General features: G+C 40.7%; 1 protein-coding gene across 1 annotated transcript; it reads right to left on the reverse strand.

Moving 5' to 3' along the window:
* Window positions 1-4122: 4122 nt before the first annotated feature.
* si:dkey-117m1.4 (uncharacterized) lies at window positions 4123-22780 on the reverse strand. Its single transcript, XM_067496560.1, has 9 exons — window positions 22407-22780; window positions 14832-14926; window positions 14426-14510; window positions 13152-13521; window positions 12134-12208; window positions 9647-10782; window positions 7883-8712; window positions 7365-7616; window positions 4123-6015 (listed from the first exon to the last, which is right to left on the reverse strand). Exons 1-9 carry the CDS (start codon window positions 22778-22780, stop codon window positions 5762-5764), a joined length of 3471 nt encoding a protein of 1156 aa, XP_067352661.1. The 3' UTR covers window positions 4123-5761.
* Between the last annotated feature and the right edge of the window lie 1824 nt (window positions 22781-24604).

Below are 24604 nucleotides of genomic sequence, written 5' to 3' on the forward strand. Positions count from 1 at the left end.
AAATCCAAAGACAACACTCCCCACAACTATACAACAGTAGTACAATGCCTACAAAAAGTATTATAGTACCTTTTGTTTAATTACAACTTCATGGTCAATTTACTTTTCTGACAAAAATCACAAACACAGAAAATTACTAATTGATGTCAAAGTGAATACAGGTTTCTAAAAAGTAATTTCAATTATTTAAAAAAAAACATAAGAATAAGTGATTGCATCCATAATCTTTAAAGAAAATCATTTAAATCCCTACAGATGCAGCCAGTTGATGTTCACGTAGTTCACATATTTAGTTGAGTGGAGAGCAGAGAATGTTTAAAGGATTATAGTTCACCTGTATAAGGAAGGCAGGCGCCGAGCAGGCGGGGATGGAACTGGCCATTTTCCGAAAACTGTGATAAAAGTGTGATAAAAATTACCCAACAAAGAGAAAATAAGACTCTATCAACGCTACAGAAGTGTGGCATTGAAGAGCAGAAGTCAGTGGATGTCTACAAGAAAAGCAAATCCCTAGAAATCTGCCAGGGTTTGCAGATTAATCCATCCTTAAGAGACAGAAGGAATTTCGTACACGTGTAAATCTGCCAAGAGCAGGACATCTTCAAAAATCCAAAAGACTACTGAGCGACTCCACCAAGACATCTATGAGTCCACTGAAGGAGTTTCAAGATTCAGCGGCTGAGATAGACTGTCAACTGTTCCTTTGAGTATGGGCCTGTTTATTATAGAGGTTCTATGAAACCATTGCTGGCTGTTTTGTATTGTGAAGAGACTTTAAGTCATGTTGCTATTCAAAGATACTATTGGCATTTCATGTGAATTATCTTGTTGAACTTCATCCCCCCTTGTACCCATCAAAAGCATCACAGTTGATGCTGTAACCAGTTTGCATCATTTATATTAAAGGTTATTTTTTGGTATATCCTCTTAATTAACTGGTGGTAGTTTAAATACATACAGGGATACTGTGGGCATAATATGCAACAAAATTTCACAATTCAAAGTTAATGCTGCGGTTGCAGAGGCTGGTGAAATTTTCTTCATACTGCATTCACAGGTATTTAAAGATGACTCAAGCAGTCATATATCTACTCATCCAAGGGAGAAAGACTTTTTCTTCTTCTTTTTAAACATCCACCTTCAAAAGAGGAGCCGACATTCTCAGAACTACTACTAAAGCAACACTTCCATCTAGTGTCTTTGTCATTGAATTGCGTGTGAGGGACTGAATAAGTCTGACATCCTATCCAGCCATGGAGGAAATCAAATGTGTGGTCTACTCTAAGGCATTGGAGAGGAAGAGCCTCTAATATTCCTATATAAATATAAGGAAGAACTTGAATTTCTTTATATTTGCAGGTATTTTCTTCTGGTAAACATTTAGAGTGTTGCACTTATCTGTCATACTCACGTTCAGTTGTGTATTTTATTCAATTCATAAACTAGATAAGAGCTCAAAATAATGTTGATGATTATTTTAATTTGCATTTAATTCTATGTATTATTCAATAATTCTGTTCAGCTCTTGTAAATTTAATGGATCAATGGTTAGAGCGCCGGTTTGGGATGCAGAATGGTAAATGATCTGCACTTATATAGCACTTTTCTACCTATTGGCACTCAAAGCGCTTTACACTGCTTCTTATTCACCCATTCACACTCACAATCACACACACATTCACACACCGATGGGGGAGCTGCTATGCAGCTGACCAACACTCACCGGTAGCAACTAAGTTAGGGTTCAGTGTCTTGCTCAAGGACACTTTGACATGTGACCGGAGGAGCCGGGGATTGCACTAACAACTGTGAGATTGGTGGACAACCGCTCTACCTTCCTGCACCACAGTCGCCCAGAAGGCTGCAGGATCACATCCTACCCCACCAGGTGTGGCCCCACCCAACCACAGAGGGCCACCTTGGTGCCGGTCTCAAGCCCAGATAAAATGAGAGGGTTGTGGCAGGAAGGGCATCTGGCGTAAAAACTCATGCACAATCAGCGTGCAGAACACGTTCTGCTTTGGCGACCCCTGATGGGACAAGCCGAACGCCGTTGATTGACTTGTAAATGTAATAATGTGGGATTCATATTGTTTTCAATGCAAATGGGTGCTACATGCTTTTGCAAATGGGTGCTGCATGAGTTTTGGCTCTCAAGGTTAATTCAGATACCAATTAATGTATCTTATAGTGCTTGTTAGTATTCCTGAGAGGACAGATGTGCAAGACTAGAAGAAAGTTTTCCTTTAATAGTGTCTTCTGCAGGAGCAAATACTGGAGGAAGAATCATTTGAGGGATTCTTGTCCAAGCTCTGTTCACATTCTTCAAAATTGTGCCCATTTACTTAACATTCCAATGTCAGTTTTTAACAATAGAAAAGTTAGATTTCCAACTCAAACAAGACATCTTACAAAATAGTTCAATTTAAACATACCCTGACCTTAAGCAGTAATGCCATAATTTACAACAAACTTTGCAATAACACAAATTGTACATACACATTTAAATTATAAATTATAACACAATACATTTTTCACTGATATAAATCTATAAGTCGGGACAATGAATGAAACATAAATAAAAAACAAATGCAATGATTTGATTCTTATGAACCCATATTTTATTCACAATAGAGCATAAACAACATGTTAGATGTTGAAACTGAGACATTGTATTAAATATTAGCACATTTTGAATTTGATGGAAGCAACTAATCTCCAAAAAGTTTGAAAAGGGCAATGTTTAACATTGTGTAGCACCCTGGGAAGTGAGGAGACCAGTTGTTGGAGTTTAGGAGAGGAATGTTGTCCCATTCTTGTATGATGCACGATTCTTGCTGCTCAACAGTCCTGGGCCTTTGTTGCCAGATTATTCTTTTTACGATGTGCCTAATGTTTTATTCGGTGAACAGTTTGGACTTCAGGCAGGCCAATTCAGCACCCGCACTCTTCTTCTGCAAAGCCAGGCTGTTGTGATGAATGCAGCATGCAGAGGCATTGTGTGAATGGGAGCATATGTTACTCTAAAACTCCTATGTATTTTTCAGCATTGATAGTGCCTCTCCAGATATGTAGGCTGCCCATGCCATAGGCACTAATGCACCCCCATACCATCAGAGATGAAGGCTTTTGGACTGTCTGCTAACTAGGTGGATGGTCCCATTCCTCTTTAGTCGACAGGACACAACGTCCATGTTTTCCAAAACAATTTAAATTTTTGATTAATATGACCACAGAACAGTTTTCCATTTGGATTCAAACCATTTTAAATGAGCTTTGGCCCAGAAAACACGGCGCCGTTTCTGGATCGTGTTCACGTGGCTTCTTTTTTGCATGATACAGCTTTAACTTACATTTGTGGATTCCACAGCCAACTGTGTTCACAGACAGTGATTTCTGAAGTGTTCCTGAGAACATGCAGTGATGTCAGCTAGAGAATCATGCTAGGCAGTGCTGCCTCAGGGCCTAAAGATCATACACATCCAGTTTTGACCTTCGGCCTTGTCCCTTGCACAGAGATTCCTCCTGATTCTCTGAATCGTTTGATAATATTATATACTGTAGATGGAGGGATCTTAAAAGTCTTATCAATTTTACGTTGAAGAACATTTTTCTGAAACTGTTTCACAATTTTTAGATGCAGTTTGTCTCAGATTGGTGAACCTGTCCATCTTCACATTCGAAGAGACTCTGCCTCTCTAAAATGCTCCTTTTTTACCAAATCATGTTACTGACCTGTTGCCAATTAACCTAATTAGTTGTCCAATGCTCCTCCATTTGTTTTTATATTTGCAGCAATCATTTTTCAAGCCTTTTGTTGCCCGTTTCAACTTTTTGAAATGGGTTGCTGCCATCAAATTCAAAATGAGCTCATATTTTCCATGAAATGGTAAAATGTCTTAGTTGAACATCTGATATGTTGTTTATGTTATATTGTGAATAAAATATGGGTAGATGATATTTGCAAATCATTGCATTGTTTTTATCACAGGTCTCCAATTATCGTCCCAACTTCTTTTAAACTGGGGTTGTAATATATATATATATATATATATATATATATATATATATATATATATTTGCTCTATTTAGGGACTATAATGAATAAACACAGCACAAAACTGATATTTAAACTTTTATAAGACTTATAAAAAAAGAAAAACATAACACAATAACCAAGGCGTTTCATACATTGTGTTTTTTCTGTCTTTCTTTTTTCTTTGTTTCTTTGAGTATTTACAAACAGGGCTATGTACAGATAGCAATAACTCAGAAATGGAAAAAAGCTACATATAGTCTAGCAAAACAACCAGTTAGCATAATGATAATATCTTTGTTATGTACAATGTAACTGGTAAGGCTAGAGCAAAAAAGAACATAAAGATTAGTTTAAATTAACTTCAAGTATCTGTCTTGAGGTTTCGTTTTAGTCTGACGGACACAGATTTCCAGCAACACTGGGAGGGGAAATCAAAAAATGTGATTTAGTTCCAAAACATGTAGTGTGGCTGGGAAAGTACAGGAGGAGCTCTAGCCATTGGAAAAGACACCACAGAAAATGCAACAAATGCGGTGACACAGAACAATCATTTCACTGATAAATGCCCACTTTTTAGGAAACCTGCAACACGGCCACGAGAAGTCTCCCCTCCACATGTAAAGTGATATCCAGCTTATTGTCCTATAGCACCTTTTTACTGCTCTGAATAATGAATGTGCAACAGGCAGAAAAAGCAGGAAACAGCGAGAAACATGAACATACTGCTTGGGAAAAATGGGTAGGTGTTGACATCTTGAGTGTACAGTTTAAGGGAAAAAAGACAAGAGTCCAACACAACAGGTTTATGAACAGTTCTAAATAATCTTTCTCTGGTTTAACTAAACATCTTAGGTATCCAACAAAGTAAATTCACAACATTCTGAGGCCATTAAATTGTCTCTGGCATAAAGCCAACAATTAGAAAAATTATCGTAATATGTTTCATTTCAATTAAAAAAAAAAAAAACTTCATAGTAACTTCAAAAGAGCAACTCAATTATCACCTAGTACCCTACATGTAAATTAAGGTGCAAATATAATGATACCATAGTCAGAACTGCACAGTCAACTATACGGAAAGAAGACCTAGCTTGTTTGGGGTGGGATCTGGCTAATCTTCTAGGTTAGCAGTAGTTAGGTCTACTCTAATTATACAGCCACTGTTAAGAAAAGTGTGGCCCAAGTACAGGCCATTTGTCCTATTAACGTCTCCAAGTGCATAAAATACTAATGCTACTTCACGACGTTCATATAACAACACTGTAGGGCTCAACTGCCTCTCTTGTTTACATCTCAGCTTAGTGTATCCCTTTAGGAAAGAGAAAAAATTGTCCATATACAACAACACAGGCTGTGGCCAGTGGGTTTCTGAAGGCATGTCTCAAACGGCACCCGACCAAGTGCACTGCTTTTGACAGGACATAAATTGTAAGTCTAGAAACTCAGAGCACCATAAAGATTCTTGTGTAATTTTTAAGACCTTAAAGTAGAGCAGCACAAATAGTTGATTGAAATCACTGTTCTTGCATAACTCAAAAGAGAAATTAAATCAGGTGCCCAATTTAGAGGCAATTTTGAAAAGAAATCACGCTACCTAAAGTGTAAAGTGAAATTTAACACCATCCTCTCAAAATGAGTGCACTACTTGGGCAGCGAGAAGCCATCTGAGAGGCTGCTCTGATCAGCTGAACCACACCCACATCAGACCTCTGAACACTGGCCTCAACACACAGTGAGTGGCTGTGGCTGGCTCTCACGCCGCTGGTTTTTCTTTAGCAGCTGAATGCGGTTATGGCAGTAGAACTTGATGGCTCGCCAGTCACGATGGTTGCTGACCAGCAGGGGACACTGCTGCAGGCAGCGCTCACAGTCAGCCTTGGCGGGGACTCGGAGCTCTGTGATGTTTTGGGTCAGGTGCTCCTCAACCGCAGCACGCTCCGCTTCAGACCAGGGACGCTTCAGGACGCCCCGCTTTCCTGTAAGGGTTCAGAGACAAATTAGAATTTCAGCCAAAGATAAGTGTTTTACCAGCATTTCTCATTTGACGTGAGAGTAGTAAAACCTAAAAAAGCCAGACACTCTGCCACAACTCAGTCTAAAAACACATGTAACCACAAAGTCTGAGTCTTCAAAATTCACAGCTCTTAGGGATAATAAAACATCTCCTTTCTTTTCCTGCCATCTTTCCCAAACATGAAATGATTTGAAAAACAAAAAAAACAAAACAGATTTCTTTACCAATTTCTTTGGTCGGTCAAATATAAATCCTTACATGACATAATAATTGGACATTTAAAATTATCTGGGCACCAGTAAAAAATGCAAGTATGTATAAAGGTAAAATATGGCGATGAACTGCTAGTTAAATCAGCTAATGCAATCGCTGTAACTGCACAAAGAGTTCCATTACATGGTCAATTTAGTAGCTCTGTAGTTTTGACACTTTTGATCACAAACCATGATTGTAATTTGCAAATGGACTTTGTTGTGTTGTCATGGAATCACAGATATGCATGTTTTTTTTCTGACCAATTTAAAGACTTCTCATGTATGGTGAGTTTAGCTGAGCTTCAAAATTTATTCTCGGTTATCTCCAGGATAAAGATCCTGTAATATGGTCAGAAATGTGAGGTGCATTTATTGAATAAAAAAACTAAAACAATAAACATTTGACAGATATATTGCTTGGCAAAGTTCAAAATGTATCTAATTTACAATTATTGTGAAATCAAAGTCACTATGTAATACAAATGTTTTTCTGTCTAAAGAATAAGTTGCACTTTCTAGGAATTGTCTGTCATTTTAAATAGATGACTTCGACCATAACAGTAACTACCATTAACAGGAAAACAATGGATGAAGCATATAAACCTTTATCACATTAAATGGAAAATCCTTTTCAATTTACTGTCAGCAGTGAGTATTTCCCACATTTAACCAGTAAAATTGTGGGATAAACATGTAATAATATATGTTTTACTAAATTATGTGAAGCTTTTTTTTAATCTCCTCTCTCTCCATTGGTGCTAACGGTTATAGTAGCTTGTATCCACAGACACTTAAGAGAGACACAAGACTTATCATACTCCAAATGCTTGTTCCTATTTTACTTTTCTAATTTACAGGAGTGTTTTTGTTTTCCTTTTTTGTTTCATTGCTCTTTTAGTTTTATTTTCTTTATTTAGTCTTGTTTTCTTTGCTTTTACTTTTCCTTCTCTTCAGGCAACGTTATCAACCTCACACTCTGTTATCCTGTTCTGTGTTAATCTGTATTTTTTTGTTATAATTAATATTTAACACCTAAACAAATCTGATTTGGCCTGACCTGAGCCTCTCCTATGGTTTGCAGGTGGAGGTGGAGGAGGTGGAGGTGGAGGGGGTGTGTGAATGTTCTTGAGCTTCTTGGGTCGTCCCACACGCCCGTTGTTCTTGCCCTTTCGGACATACAGCAGAGTAGGCGTAGGAGTCGGGGCAGGAGCAGGGGCAGGGGCAGGGGCAGGTGCCTCAGCCTTCTCCTTTACCTGTTCCCCTTCAGACTCTCCCTCTGAGTATGAGTCTGCAGAGTTTCCTGACATAACTGAGGAGAGAGAAGGGGAGGAACGGTTGGCGGGAAGAAGATGGGAAAGGAAAAAAGAAACACATCATTAGCCTAATCTGTTATTAATCTCCATGTTTCCAATATAATTCCATTTACACAAACATCCCAAAAAAAGTGGAAGGGGTAGTCCCTTTTTACATCTAGGGTTTGTTCTACACCAAAGAGAGAGGAATGACACAAACTGTTTTGAACATCAGAACAAGAATCAAATCCCACTCATTTGTTCAGCCATTCATCCATCTCACCATCCAATTCCAAGCAGATGTGGTTCAGGCTCATCCCTCTGAACAACACTCCATCTCTTTCTCCACACAGCACAACTCGTCCCACTCTGCCCATCAGGCCTGGGTCTTGGCCAATTCCGGCACAGTTCTGCGTCACATGGTACTCCCTCTCAAGGAAGTGTTCCAGCCTCTCCACAGCACTGCCTCCCGGCTGCCCAGGCTCCTCTCCTTCACCAAGAAGCAGTAGCTGTGTTAGTATGGCTACCTGGCGCCGAACCCTGGTCTGCGTCAGGGCACGGGGATTGCGGGTACCGCTAGAGCGTGCCAGGCTGCGGAGGAGGTCAGTGCCTCGCAGTGGTGTGGCAGGGGAATGGTAGGGCCTGGCGAAGACATATGGGTTTGCAGGGTCAACTCCTACATCCTGCCTTGTCTGCAGGAGGAGCTCCAGGCAGGGCTCACAGTGAGGAGGGAGGATAAGGGGCTGCACACGTCCACGTTTACCCTGGACCCCAACTCGAGGGAGATGAGGAAGCACTAGCCGCTCAAAGGGTGACAGGGAGGCCTCCAGTGGAGTGAGAGCTGGTGGGGCGCCAGGTGGGACAGGAACAGGGCACTGGGGAGTGACACGAGCATGATATTCTGCAATCGACAGCTTAGAGACCTCACACTCACGACGTCTGTTGTATAGGATTAGAAGAGCCAGGCTGGAGTGGCAGAGAAGGCGCCAGGCCTCCGCTGACTGCAGCTGCCGAGAAAGGGACAAGAAGGCTGAGTGCTGAAGGCGACGAAGGTACAGCACTAAAGAGGACAAAGACGAAAGGAGGGGCAGCATGTGGTGACGCCCTGAACTACTGAAAAAACAGAGAGACAGTGACCTATTAGTTTGGTTAATCACAATAATAATATCAGCACATTTTTTCAGTTCATTTAGAATTTAAGTAATTTGTTCCATCAACAATCTAACTTTTAATATACCAGCTACCATGATAACACAAACTATAGCATTAACAAAGTAGTTATTTATTTTGGCCTAGATATGCTATTAACAATTATGTAATTGTAAATTAATCTCCTGGTTGTTTACTTGGTTAATAATTTTCTCTATAAAATGTTTGAAAGTAAAGAACCCAACCCAAACCCACAACCTAATCAGCCAAAGTTTAGTAATTTCTGTTTTAACAGTCCAAAACACAATATTATCAGTGTCAAAGCAGCAACTATTTTAAAGTGTGTCCTCAATTTTAGTAGTTTAAAATTAAGAGTGCTAAGCTTTGTTTTGCTGCAGAAGTCACACTAATTGATCGTTTACTCAATTTTAAAGTTTTAAGTTAGCAAACTATTTGGGGGACCTGGTGAATCAGTGGTAGAGCATTGGGTGGGGATGCAGAAAGCTGCATGCTCAAATCTCACCCCACCAGGTGTGGTCCCGCCCAGCCACCAAGGGCCACCTTGGTGCCAGTCCCAAGCCCAGATAAAATGGGAGGGTTGCAGCAGGAAGGGCATCTGGCATAAAACTCTTGCCAAATCAACATGCGGAACACGTTCTGCTGTGGTGACCCCTGAAGGGACAAACTGAAAGCCGTTGAGTTTAGCACACTATTTCCTTTTGTCCTTCTTCCTGAAACACTTGTCTGGATGCTACAATGTGTAGCTTTAGCAGTTGTGCTAGTCATTAAAAAATTATATTTATTAGGAAGGAGACAATTTATAGTGAATGTCCCTCTTTTATTCAATCTTGTGTACTATGGAAACTCCCAAGTTTAGCAGATAAAGATCTTAAGTTACCTCAGCAAGTCTCTTTCCTTCTCCTCTGTTCCACTTTCATCTTCCACTTCCATTACTCCATGCTCCTCCTCCTCTTCTTCATCTTCCTCATCCTCTTCATCTTTCAGTGGCTGCATCTCTTTGGTGGACTTTCTGTTGAAGGACTGGGGACACACTATGTCTACATCCTCTTCCTCTTTGGGCCTCTTTACCTCCACAACCTCCACATCTTCCTCATCTTCACCCTCCTCATCTTCTACTTCTATCCCCCGTCTGTCTTTCTTAGGCCTTCTCATTGTTCCTTTTCTAGACTGCGTGACAGTCACAGGTGGTGGGCTCCTCTTTAAGACTGACACTGGCACAGCGTTCTGTCCTCTTGGAGGAGTCAGCACAGGTGGTGTGGAGTTCCTTCCAGAGGAAGCAGGGGATTGGTTCACTGCTGTGAGAGTGGGCGGAGACATGGAGAGGTCCTGGGCACCACTCTGTGGAAGATCTGAACTGTGGCCCTGTGACAACTTTGAGTGCTGCTGAGTGTGTGTGTGAGCAGGGTTTGTGTTCTGTGCATGCAGACGGGGCATCTGTGTATAGCGCTCAACGAGAGCAGAGCACACTTCAGGTTGGTGGGCATGGTGTTTGTCTAAGTGGCGACCCAGGGAGCGAAAATGGCGTCCGCAGTACTCACAGGTTTGGCGCATGGAGTCTATGGACACGCCTCCTCTGGAGACATTTGTGTTGACAGTATTTGTGCTGTTGGAGCTTAGAAGAGCCGGAGCTTTGAACACAGGCTTAGACGATGTGGAGGATGATGACGGACAAGGAGAAGGGGACTGCACAGAAGGGTGGGGTGAAGAAAGTGCGCGGGTGTGATGAGGAACGCTGCTAGGAGAAATGGGTGGTGCGCGACCGGGTGGGGTCCGATGAGAGGCCTTTTTCTTTGAAGGAGTACCGCGGCGCTTCTTGCGTCGACGTAGTGCACGCCTGCGGGGGCTGGTGTTGTCCTCATCTCCAGCATCTGAGTCGCTGGCATCAGAGTGGGAGATGGGGGAGGAAGAAGGGGAGAGGGACCAAGAGGGGGTGACGTACTCCTGATGGTGCTGGTGCTGCTGCTGTTGTTGCTGCCGCTGCTGCTGGGCTGTCAGCAAGATAGGCTCATCTTCCTGAAAGTGAAACACCAGGACAGAAAGGGAAGCAAATAATGTCATCTCCTGTCCAGAGACTTTCTACTGCAGTATTAATACAATGATACCCACTTTTACATTAAAATGTGTTTTTTGGTAGGTTGAAGGTTGTGTGGATTCCAAACACTTTTATCTGGTAGTACAAAAGTTAATACAATGAGTCTCAAACTTGAACGTGAATCTCAAAAGCTCTCAATGTACACACATTTAGTAACACTTGAGAGCATATGTTTTTATATTGGCATAGTGTACAGGTCGTTATTTTTAACTAGCATTTCATGAGTTTGGTAAAGCTGAATATATATTTAGCATGAATTATAAGACCTCAAGACACTATATCTGAAGAGACAGCTGTGTAGATGCTCTTAGTTAACAGCTGTGGCGCTGTAAACCACTGGGGCCAACGAAATTACAACTGCAAAGTTCTCACCACTGCGTCACTTAGCAGGCAACATTACAATTTGTACCAGTGAAGTTTTAATGTGACTGCTGACTTTACTGTGCAGATGTGTTTTACCAGTCTAATTACATTCACAGTAAGGAGAGACATTACATTTTAAAGCAATAAGAAAAAGTTGACCATCACTGTCGATGGAAGATACAGGGTCTGGACATGAAGCATAGGGGATTTATGAAATCTTTGATAATAATAATTATAACAATAATTTTAACCTGTCACATTTTGTGTGTGACAAGAGGCAGAGACAGCACATTGATACATACAGTAGCATAAGAAGCTTAAGTTACTCATGCTGTTTTACTTTAAAAGAAGTCAACTTTTAAAGAGTTAAACAACACAGAATATCATTCACACATAGGAAGGGAGGGAAGACTTGATGATGATTCCAATGTTAGTTAAATTTACCCACATCCAAACAGTTGTCATCTTGCAGGCTCAAATTCCATCATAGATGATCGTTAATTACATTTTACAGAATAGTGGTCTTTTTTCATCTGTTCAAAAAAGTTCCTTTACTCAATAAAAGCTGTAAATTCTGTTGGTTTTCAAAGATATGACATTTTAGGGAAATTCAAAACTTGGAAAAACTGAGTAGTAAAAGTTCAAGGACATTTTAATTTTTTACACATCAAACAGTAATGAAGCATGATTATCATTCATTTTGTTCTGTATTACTGGACAACTGCTGAACATTCAATTTCAGTTTTTTTTCCTCTTTCTTTCTTCTTTTTGTGCTTTTTGTATTTTAAGAGCTGTTTTGGTGTAAACGGTTGCTTGCTGCAGACGAACATGGGGCTGCTGTACATTGTCTTGTTGTTTCTTTTAAAAAATATATTAAACAGTTTGAAATGGTTTGTGTTTTTCTCCTACCTTTTTCATATTGTTGTTATTCTCTGTGTCAGAGTTGCACTCATGTTGTGCTGGAGAGACAGTACCACGGAAACCCTGTGAGACACGGAGCAGTCACATAAAAACCATCAGCACAAAGCTCATTAATGTTCGCTGTCACAATCAGCCTCAGCTGTCACTCATGGAGCAGGAGGACACCCCTCCACAGTTGATCGTAAGTACAGGGCTTGATTAGGACTCCAAATCTTCCACTAACAAACAAAAGAAAAGAGATATGTTTCCAAACACTGTCAACATCTTGTCAGTAATAGACATGGGTTTATAAATCCATACCAAGAAGATACTTTATCTAAAAAATATTAATAAAATATTAAAATGAAGCTTTGAATGAGCTGTAAGCAACCCTGGTCCCACTTAAAACTCAATGTCAATTTCTCAATTTTGAGAATTTAATTTCCTTAAATGGTTTTGTGGAGTAAATTGATTCAATCTAATGACATCCATTAAAGAAACAGATGTCATGTAATAACCATGGTTACTGTTGCTAAAGCACTATAGGTAGAGGAGCTGGAGCTCAGCCATCACCATGGTAACCCCATGCCTTACTTAGCTGTGTCTGTGTGTGTGTGTGTGTGTGTCTGTGTGTGTTTGAGTGAAAGACAGTGTGAAGCTGACCAACAGTGTGTGAATACACATATGGTTGCCTATCTGAATTCATCAGAGATATGCATAGTTTAAGAATACTTCTACACTTATGAGGACCAAACAAGTAGGAAAAACATTTGAAGAGTGAGATACATTTTGTCTTTCCGTGTCATAACTTACTGAAGGTGTTGGTTTTGGATTGGAAAATGAGTTTAGAAAATAGTTAAATTAGGTTGTGGTTTAGGTTAGTTTATATTCCAAAAAAAAATAAAAAAAATACAGGGAAAGGGAAAAATACATGCTGGATTAACATTGTAAACAAATATTCAAAGTGCTCACAGTGTAATGGCAGAAACATATGTGTATTATTGTTTCTGTCTTTTAAGATACTGACCAAGTTCTCTCCCCACTCAGTGAGACTGTAGTCTACAGTAATCTCCTCGCCCTTGGTGATGTCTCGGATGGCGATGACGACCAATCGCACCTGGCTGCCACAGTGGACCTCTCGGATGCGGCAGTTTGGGGATGGAGGATAGGAGCTGACTGCTGGGGCTGGAGGGGAGGGTGTTGGGGCAGCTGGAGCCGTGGACGCAGTAGTTAGAGACGGGGCCTGAGCGGAAGCTGCTGTGGCTGGGGCAGGAGCAGGGACTGGAGTAGGGGTTGGGGCTGAAGAAACAGCTGGAGCTGAAACTGGTGTAGAGGTTGAGCAGGAACTTGTCTTGGATCCAGTGGGAACTTTGTCGTGAGAATGCTCGGATGGACCGCTGGGTTGTAAAGAGGGCAGAGGATATGAAGTAAAACTCACTACCTCAATCAGACAACAGGTGCATTTGGGTCCATTTGTATTCTATTGTCTCTAAGGATTTTCATATCTGGGTAATGTTTTCAATTACTTTCAAGCAGAAAAAATTTCTCAAGTGTGAATTTTGCTAAATGCTGATTTTAATTCCAACAAATTTAATCTTTTTAAACTGAACTTGACCTCTGAAAATATGTTTTGGGTATTTTTAACAATTCTTCATAATTTTACTGACTAAAAGGTGGGAGGTATTACTAAAAATATAGGCAATTCAATAAATAAGAAAAATAATATCAATACTATAATACTGGTTTCTTGTATATAGCATATGAACGCCCATGTTGGTGTGTTTGTTTCACAAACTGCTTTAACAGAGCATTTTAATGAAGATTCATAAGTGACTGAACTGTCATTCTAATGTTTTTCTCATTGTGTTTACACCCTTCTAGCCATCAAGTCCACTTTGCTGTAGGGCTCTACTGCAACTGAATGAATGCAAGGTAAACACTAAGAATCCACACACAGCCCATGCCAGTGGCCTAGAGCAGCACAGGGTGCTGCTGACCAGTCAAATGCATTCTTTTCCCATCAGGTATAAATCAGCCTGATTTTGTGGCTATGAAATTAAACCGTAAAGGGTAAGAGAGTTTTGTAGGCTGGGATTCATATGCCGCTCTCAGGCAAAGCTGTCCTCAACAAACATGTTAAATCAGCAACCATTTATTCTTTTCTAATTTTAAAATCTGTGTGAAATAAGAACCCTAAACCTCCAGGAACACCCTTCACCCTGATACACATGAAAATATTTATCATAATAACCCAACAAACAAAGAAAAATCCACTATAAAACCCCACAAAAATGCACTCACCAGTTGTGATGAGGAGCACGCTCTGTGTTGTAGACAGGCCCATCTAGCGTGGGACGTTTATTAACTGCCGCTTCCTTTCGATCACCTGAGAGCACAGAAACAGTCACTGTAATAGGATGTAATACAAGTATGCAGGGACACACACTTGCACACAAAGGTCATCACCCCATCTCCTGGGGCACACACACAGGTGCACACCACAGCACATATGCGTAGGCAAGTGTACACATACACAGATGCATAAAAGTAGGTCACACTCACTTGAACATGCTCCACCCTAAACCAATCACACAGACAGATGCATAAGCACCCACACACGTACACACACACACACACACACACACACACACACACAGTTGATGGCAAAAGAATATAGCATGCAGATAAAATACACACTAACACACACCTGGACTGAAGCGGTGTTCAGGCGCACTCTCCTCTTCAGTGTGTGTAACAAAGACTTTCACAGGTGTCCCTTTCCTTTTCCTTCCACAGCCACGCCTGCAGAGGGCACACACATCCACACAATTATTGTTTAATCAATCAGTTTAGTAGCCCAACCTAACATCAATCAGGCCAGAGAGTGATCAATAAGCTGATAGCCTGAAGGGTCCATTTTAACTGTGTTAAGTCCACGTAAGCAAAGGAAATACAAAAAAAAAATGTACCTAAAAAAACCAAAAGCGAGCAACTAAACTTAATAGTAATGATAATAATAATAATAATTGCTCTTTACTGAAACATGAAAATAATCTAGTGTTTTACATTCAGAAGATCTGTGCTGATTCACCAGAAGGAAATTTGTTTAGTCCAAAGCAAACAAAGAGTGTCTTAAACACACTGAATATGGCCATGTATTTACCAGGTTTAGAGTTTAACGAGAGCTTAGAGTGAAAGTACTTTTGAACCATAGTAATACATCTGGAAATTGTGATCTACAGGTTAAAAATTCCGCCACTAATTTGAAGTAACTTCTCCTGCAGGTCAGCATTTTTTAAATGTGAATAAAAAATTTTGATCTACAGGTCAAAAATTCCGCCACTAATTTGAAGTAACTTCTCCTGCAGGTCAGCATTTTTTAAATGTGAATATAAATTTGATATTTATATGTGAATAATATATGTGATAGGAAACACAATACTGTCATTAATAACCATCATGGTAATCTTTGAGCTGAAAAATCTTCTTAACGCTTAACCCTGAAATGAAACAAAGTTGGTAAAACTGGTTGTAGAATGAAGGAATTTATTGTTTAACACTCCAAATGATTTTAAACCATTTCAAATAAGAAAGGGAGGAGGTGAGAAAGGTGCACACAGCCTCAATTCTCATGTGTCTGAACTTAATGTTGCAGGCATTTTGCTCATTATGCAAATTATTTGTGTGAAGGAGAAAGTTTGGTGCCTATTAAGATCCTGATTTTCCTCTTCTGCTCATTGATGAAAGAGGAAAAGCATCTTTGGAAAAATAACATTTTAACCAGAATTACCTTTGCAGTACGTCCTGTGTCTTTTTTTCTATTTTCATTATTATTTCTATTAGTTTTATTGTCTCTGAAGTCACACCCTCAGACATGGTAGATACATTTTGACCTTAGGTGGAAAGTTGAAAATTGCAAAGCAGTCAGTCGATAAGTGACAGTGAAAATAATTTATTTTCTGAATTAGAACTCAAAAGACTTAGCTAGCTACAAAAAGCCTTTGCAATCTGTGGTTTCTGCACAAACTGGCGCCAAACTTTTCAATACAAAGTGTTCAATACAACATTTATTCAAGGACTGTGCAAGCATGAATTTGTTTCCTTGAGTAGATTTTTTTATGCCGCTTCTTCCAGAACAATCAGGCTTTGTGAGTTGTCATACAATTTATTCAAATCCAATAATAATTTAAAATAATGTCTTCACAACAGATCCTATTGTTTCTTTTGCACTGTAGACCATTTTTCTCTGTGAAAGTCTGATTCACAAGCAGGCTGTGTCCAGTTAGGGCCTCACACAGCAGCATCGGAGGAGAACAACATGGTTTCAAACCATTCATTTTTTAATCATGGAATCTATTATGTAAACTATCCAAACCAAAAGAAAATGTCACTGCAGCTCAAACAAAGGAAAAAATATTTCTATATACACAACGATACCACCTTTCATTACTTGACAAATTTATAATCTAATCTACAGATATTTTTCAGCAAAGAAAATTATTAAAGTTCTACAAAAAGCTTTACCTGTAAATTCTAACAGTAGTAGAATGAATATAAATGATTAAAACTCTTAATGCTTCATAATTGAAAATATATTCTCATAATAAGGACCAAAGCCTAAAAATACCCTGTTCTCACTTCTCACAAATTATCACTTTTTCACAAATTAACAGCTTCAGCACTGATAAGGCTCAAGAAGCAGACACACAAAAAACTCTTAAAGGTGTTCGGAACATTTACATACTGAATTTATCTTCATGTGTTGATTATGCGAACAGCAACTTATGAATGTTGACCACACAGACCATAATGCGATTCTGCATCTAGTTAGTGCTCATAGTTGAGTGTTCTGACCCCTGGGTTGTCACTAAAGTGTGTGCCATTACCCCAGAAAGACTCTGACTCAGCCACCTGTGTGAGCCTAGAATGGTCAATAGAGATTATCTTCTTCAGAATAAATTCAAAACTGTCACACTTAAAAGAGCCTAACTGATCCTGCCTCTGCTGATTCTGGACTAGTTCTGCTACCAAAGATCTCAATATTGTTTTTCGTCAGTCTATTTTTTACTCGCATGACATTGGAGGCTCTTAAAACTAGGCCATAGGAAGATCGTGCTTTGGATTTTGAAGTGTTCATTACTGTCTGCCTGTGTGTGTGTGTGTGTGTGTGTGTGTGTGTGTGTGTGTGTGCGCGCACGCGTGTTTGCATGCAGATGAAAGAGTGAGAATGAAAATGAAAGGAAGAAAGGAAAGATAAAAAAGGGGGACAGAAGAGAAAGAAGTGAAGCAGCAGAAAACAAGAGGAAAACAAGCAGAGCGAGCACAGAGAGAGGTAGAAATAGTCATTCAGCAGAGATATCAACCCGACCCAATGTCTTTATATTGATCCACTCCACTCCCATCTGGACTCGTGATACTGTGCATGCATGTATGCGTGTGATCAGGAGAGTGTACACTTGAGCTTGCATATGTACACATTTTCTTTCTCCAGAGAAGCCGTTCTCTGCAACAGCCAGTGACACAAACCTTGGCTCTGAAAATCTACTCAAACATGATAATTGCCAGAAAATCATGAAAAAGCATCTAAATATTCAGTTAGGTGTAAGAACAGTAACACTGATGTTGCTGGCAACACAGATGTGGAAAAGATTTTTTTTTTCAATTTCCAGAAAGATAACCATTACATGTAACTGCACCTAAGGATGTTATACCATACACTGAAGAAGTTACTATATACCACTGCACTAAATTGAGGTATAACTTATCATCGGTTATAAAAATCACATGACCACATTAAGTCACCCGTCATGATAACACATTGATAAAATTCTCTGTGGCAACCAGCAACCCTCAACAACACACAACCAAGTAAACTGCTGTGCTTTCTCGTGCATATGTATGTAAAATTTAAAACCTGCAAACTCAAAAGTGGGGCTAGCCAATATGGCTCAAATCAAAGTAATGATATGAACAAGAATACTCTACCTATATTTAAATATATGGCGGCATTCAAACTTACACGTAAAATAATGAAGCCGGTTGCATGTGAATTCTTGACTTTGGAGACAAAATAGTCTTAAGTCAATTTAGGAGTTTTTAACATAGCTCGCTTTCATGTGTAACCTGATGACAGCTGAGAAATCTCCAAGACAACTGAGCAAATTTCAAGGGTCGAAAGCTCAATGACAAAAAGCGTCTCTTGAGGTAGGAGCTGTGTTTGACGTTTAGTGCATTATTGTATAATAATTAAACATAACATAAGTAAACATGTGCAACACAAAACTGTGTATTTTGTTTCCTTGCAATTTGGAATGATCATGACATAAAACATGCTACTTTGTCATCGCAGTACAACTGCAAATGTTGCATGACAGTTATACCACAATGCAGCAACAGTTGTTCACAATTACAGCACAAAGTTTCACACATAGACCAAATAGTCCTGAGCAGGTTGATGGCTCTTCCCAGAAAAGCACCGTTCTCCTCAGAGTTTACATTTTGCTGGATTATTCTGGGTCTTCTGAGTGTGTCTGTGTATTCAGTTCTGGTTCAATGAGTTTCTGGGAACTTTCTTGCCAACCAAATCTGTCTCACCTCCACTCCTTGAGTGAGCTGACCCCTCAATCTCTCCCTCTACTCCTGTCTCACCCTCTCGATCGATTCTCTCATTCTTCTCTTCCCTGCACATTTCTCTCTCTTCTTCACTCCAACTAAAACACACTCACTCACCCTCACACACACTCACACACACAGCCCCCCTCACTCCAACCCACATGCATGCACAAATACACAAACAAGTCCATACTCAGGACCCACATATGCGCAAACACACATACAGATACACACAGTCCACATGTGCACACACAAACACATATACAGACACACACACCACCCCCCTCTCTGGCCCACATGTATGCACAAACACACACCCGCACACACTTACACACAGCCACGCAAACATACAGTCACTCACAGACACACACCCCTCCCGTTCAGGCTTACAGGCACGCAAACACACTCACACACACAGAGAACACACAAATATCCTCTCTCTAGCCAAGCTCACATGCGCACACACACACACACACCCATCCCCCTCTCTCTAAAGCTCACATGTACACACACACATAGGAGAGCTCACTCAAGCACACACACACACACACACAAACACACACTTGCTCTCTCTCTCTCCAGTGCTCAGTTTCTCTCCCTTTCTCTCTCTCAAATAACCAAACCCACAGTCTCATGTTCCATCTCTGACACACACACACACACACACACACACACACAAACACACACACATACACACACACACTTTTTCCCTCTTTAACACGCACAACACAAAAGCAAGCATGCACACATACAATCTACACATAACAGATTCTCATGCTCATGCATATCTGCTACAATATATTCTTCTCCACTGTATTACACACAAACACACAGACACTCCATCAAACACATTATTCTTTCTCAGCCACAGACAAACAAATATTACATGTTCTTGTGGATACAAACACAAAACCTCTTGTCACACAACTGTGCTTATTGCTCACTCCACATACATTTGGACAGCAAACATTCACTCACACTCAGACATATACACACACACAACATGCACAAACTCACTTAATAAGCCTCACGTACACTTCGTCCTTCATGCAGAACGTTCTCTCTCTCTCTCTTTTTTTAACACACACATTCACAAAGAGAATCTTCAATAATAAAACAGATACAAACACCCCCCCCAAATATACCATACCACCCACACACAGTGTGCACACACATAAACATACTTTTCTTTGGGCATTTGCACACACACACATATACACACACTGTCCTTTGCGCTTTCATAAACAAAGTAGATGCATAAACACTCTCTCCTTCCCTCTGTATGACACACACAAACACACTGCCCTTGTCTAGGAGCCACTCACACACACACAGATACACACACAAACCATGTGTGTTTCTCCCCACTGAAACACACTCCTTCCCTCCCTTTCTTACTTACTGCAGAACAAACACACTCACGTGCACACACACAGACAGACAGACAGACAGACAGAGAGAGACATCCACACACCTCTCCTTCCAGAACAAATACACAAATACAGAAAAGACACACAAAGACACACACATAGCATATGCACTAGCTACCAAGCCTTCTTTTTCTGTTTCCAAGACACTCACACACACACACACAAACACACACACACACACACCCTCCCCTTCTGTTTCAAAAGCTTGTACACACGCAAGTGAACACACATAAACACACACACACACACATACATCCTCACCCTCTGTCATGCACCCTCCCTTCTCTTTTCCTCTCTCTCTCTCTTAAACACATACACACACTTACTCTGTGCTCTCTCTGGAACACACACCCTCCATCTTCTATTGCTTGCTCTTCTCTTTGAAACACACACACACACACACACCCTCCCCTTCTCTTTTCGTCACAAATGCGTATACACGCACACACACACACACAGACACACACTTCAGTTTCATAGACAGACACACACTCTTGCCCTCAACACTTTCTGCATTGTTTCTACATCTCTCACACCACATAAAATAAATTTGTTTACTTTTAAGACAACACACAATCATTTAACATATTACAAACACTCTCTTTACCAGTCCTAAATTTGATTATCATTTCTAAAAACACACTAAAACTCACACACCACTTGGTTACGCATAAACACAGTCCTTCATGCTTACACACTGACACACACCTCCCCATCCCTGTCTCTCTCTCCCTCATACACACACACAAACAAACACTCACATTCCCTCCCCCACTCTCCTAACACACACGTATGTGCAAACACACTCTCCCCTCCCCTTCCCTGTGCCTCTAACACACTTCCCTTCCCTCTATCTCTGTCTCTCTCACACACGCATATATATACACACACACAGTTCTACACAGAAACACACATACACTTTTTATATGCTCCTTCTCACGTACACACACACACGTCCTTCACAGTCTCTTACAATTTCTCTCTCCTCTGCCACACACCTTTATTCTCCACTTTTTCCACATACACCATTACTTTCTCTCTCTCTTTCTCTCTAGCTATCTCTCTCTCACACACAGACACACACACAGAGAGAAAAACACAATAACAGGCATGCATCAGTGCAAACACACGCACCCTGAAAAACACATTTAAAAACACATTTTCCTCTCACACACCCAACCAAACACTCTTACAGAACCACACACTCACTCAATACCACACACACACACTCCTGTTCTCTTTGTCACACACTCCTTACACACTGTGCTCCCCCTCCCTCTCCCCATCCTCTCTCACTCTCTCTCTCTCTCTCTCTCTCACACACACACACAAACACACACTCACAGTGTATGTCTCTGTCACGCACACACTCTCTCCCCCTCCCATCCCTCAGACACACACACACACTCCCTCCTCCTTCCTCTGCTGTAGCGCACGCAAACACATGCAGACACACACATATGCACACACACACCACTCCCCCTCCCTCTCTCTCTATCTCTCTCACACACACACACACACACACACACACACACACACACACACACACACACACAAAGCTGCTCCTTTCTCTCTCACGCTCTCCCCCTCCCTGTGTGTGTGTGCCTTTCTCTCCCACTCTCACACAACCACACACACACACACAAGCACTTACAGAGAGAAACACATACAGGGGAGCTCCTGACAGTAACATACATTTGTACAACTTTAAGAAACTGAAAAGCTGCATAGTGAGCTATCATCCTGAAAACTTTTGTTATAAGCTGTTTAGGACACAAAAACTACAGCTTTTCTGCTGTACCTGAAAAAAGTAAGATTCAAAGTGCGTGATATGTTTTTGTTGATGACACAGTTTGTATTTGGTAAATACACTCCACCTTGTCACAAAAAAGCCCATTCAATGAGTGAATTCAGTGTCAGACACACACATGCTCGCGCCCAAACCCACAGTAGCGCACGCGCGCACACACCTCTCTGGACCTGCTTTGCACGGAGGAATTAACGGTAAAAAAACAAGTTATCGTGAGACAAACACGGCACGTTCTCGCACAATCTCATCTAATTAGACTTTTCTCACTGACGAACTTGACAAATAATGCCTGTTTTACAACTTTAGTTCCATCAACACCACCCTACATGCGCGCACACACCCACCCGAGTGGTGCTGTCATCGGAGACGAAAACAATATCATCAAACAGTTTTCTACTAGCTATACTTCATAGTTAACTGACGCCCTCACCCCCGCAGTGGCGGTGTTGGTTTGATGCCTTCTCCATCGCTGTCTAGGCTTTGTGGGTTCCTGTAGTCGAAGAGCGAGCGTACGGTGTCCGCCATTTCCACCGATGCGATCGCAGACCTTCCGCTGCCGCACCGTTCAGCCTCTCGCTCTGCTCTCCAGTCTCTTGACTGGCTCACAACAAGGTTATTGCGGCCGCTCCCAACGCGGCAGCGGGTAGGGTTGCGCGACGCGCAGCACTCAACCAAATAGTCCGTCACGCTTATCTTTTCATCACCAAAGCTGACGAAGGCGTAATTTTCCAGCGTTGTGTTTAAAAAGCGGCACTTTAGTGAATGATCATTAACCTGTTGGCCACTTTCAAGAAATAAAATCATGATTTTTACCCCTGCGGACGAATGGGTGCGCTCACTAAGCTCATGAAAAAAAAACTCAGACCGTTTCATAGAAGAAGAAACTAATAAATGAAATATTGGAGCACTAAGTTAAAGTTTGTCTTTCGAGTTGCAAATAATTAATATATATGGTAGAAAACAATTTCCGTTTATTGTCTACACGCTATTATATACACGTTGTTATTTTATCAACAGGCTAACACAATCCCCTAACTTGTGTACTTTTGTATGTAGCATATGTTTCTGCACTAGTCCTGCTGTTTAGTCTGTCCCCTGTTGTGTCTCCTCAACCCAACACTTTACCAACACAATTATGAGCAGGGACTGATGTATGTTTTTTTTAAATTGGGGGGGGGGGGGGGGGGTTTAGACTGGGGCACCCACTCAAGGATGTTTTAAGATAGATACTTTATTAATCTTTTATTATCTTTATTAGGTGTTACACTCAAATTAAAAACCATAGTTTATAAGATAAACCATACATTTTCACTATTAAAAGAGCTTAAGTGTTTACTGCAAGAGATGTGAAATATGCAATGTTATTTTTTTCTGATATGACATAATAATAAATACAAATAAACACAGTTTGTAACTGTTTTTAAATCAAATAATCCTAAGGAACATGTTTACAACTGTTACAAAATTGTATTTAGACAAAAATGTAAATACACTTTGACATTAATAATAGGAAGAAGAGGAATAAGAATGATTTATAAGAATGATTAATTTATGATTTATTTCAGCCTCAGATTTGATCAGTTCAACTTGGTCACCTTGTGAGGAAGGTTCTACTGTTAGTTATAATCATAAACCAAGTAGCAACTCTCTGGGCAGGGGTGGAGAGGCACCCCCTTTGGCCACATGGCTGGAAATATCATACATCCATTATCTGTAAATGCTTATCCCAGCTGTCATAGGGCGAGAGATGGGGTACACTCTGGACAGGATGCCAGTCTATGTCAGGGTGATATAACAACTACTTGTAAAATAATCTATTGGTCACTACCCTATCTGTAAATGTCTACAACTTGATCTTGCACAGTTTTTTTCAAGTAGCATAAGGACCTTTTAATATGAAATGAATAATGTGACCTGACCTGACATTTTGTACGTTGGCTTAAAGCTCAGATAAATGTGGAAACTGTCAAAATACCTAGAATATCTGTAAGGATATTGGGTCTGTAAGGATCATGTTATTTGACTTCTCCTGTGCTTTTAACACAATCCAGCCTGTCCTACTGGGGGAGAAATTACAGAGTATGCTCATTGACACCCACATGATTGCATATATTTTGGACTACCTCACTGACCGATCACAGTATATCCATCTGCAGAACTGTTTGTCTGATACTGTGACCTGCAGCACATGTGCTCCCCAAGGGACAGTTCTATCTCCCTCACTCTTCACCCTGTGTACCTCTGACATCAGGTACAACTCAGAGTCTTGCCACCTTTAGAAGTTTTCTCATGACATCAAACATGTTTTATTAGTCTGTGGTAGCCAGCTCCATCTTCTATGCTGTGGTTTGTGAGGGCAGACAGTAAGAGACTGGACAAACTGATAAGAAGGGCTGATTTTGTTCTGGGGGAGAAGCTGTACCCTCTGCATGTTGTAGCCCAGAGGAGAACGCTGTCCAAACTCCTCTCAATCCTGGACTATCCCTCCCACCTACTGCACTGCTTGCTGGCTGCACAGAAGAGCACTTTCAACGAAAGATTGATCACAGTCAAGTGCTCCACAAAGGGCCACAGGAGACCCTGTCTCCTAGTAGCCATTAAACTTTTCAACTCATCCCCCTTGTGTAA

Source organism: Channa argus, chromosome 3 (assembly GCF_033026475.1).
Source record: "Channa argus isolate prfri chromosome 3, Channa argus male v1.0, whole genome shotgun sequence".
Taxonomy (NCBI): domain Eukaryota; kingdom Metazoa; phylum Chordata; class Actinopteri; order Anabantiformes; family Channidae; genus Channa; species Channa argus.

Coding starts and splice junctions, on each gene's coding strand:
- si:dkey-117m1.4 (XM_067496560.1), bottom strand. CDS start 22,780: ATGATTTTATTTCTTGAAAGTGGCCAACAGGTTAATGATCATTCACTA. Junction 14,927..22,406: donor CCAACACCGCCACTGCGGGG/GTGAGGGCGTCA, acceptor TGCCCTCTGCAG/GCGTGGCTGTGGAAGGAAAA. Junction 13,522..14,425: donor CGTGCTCCTCATCACAACTG/GTGAGTGCATTT, acceptor TTTACAACCCAG/CGGTCCATCCGAGCATTCTC.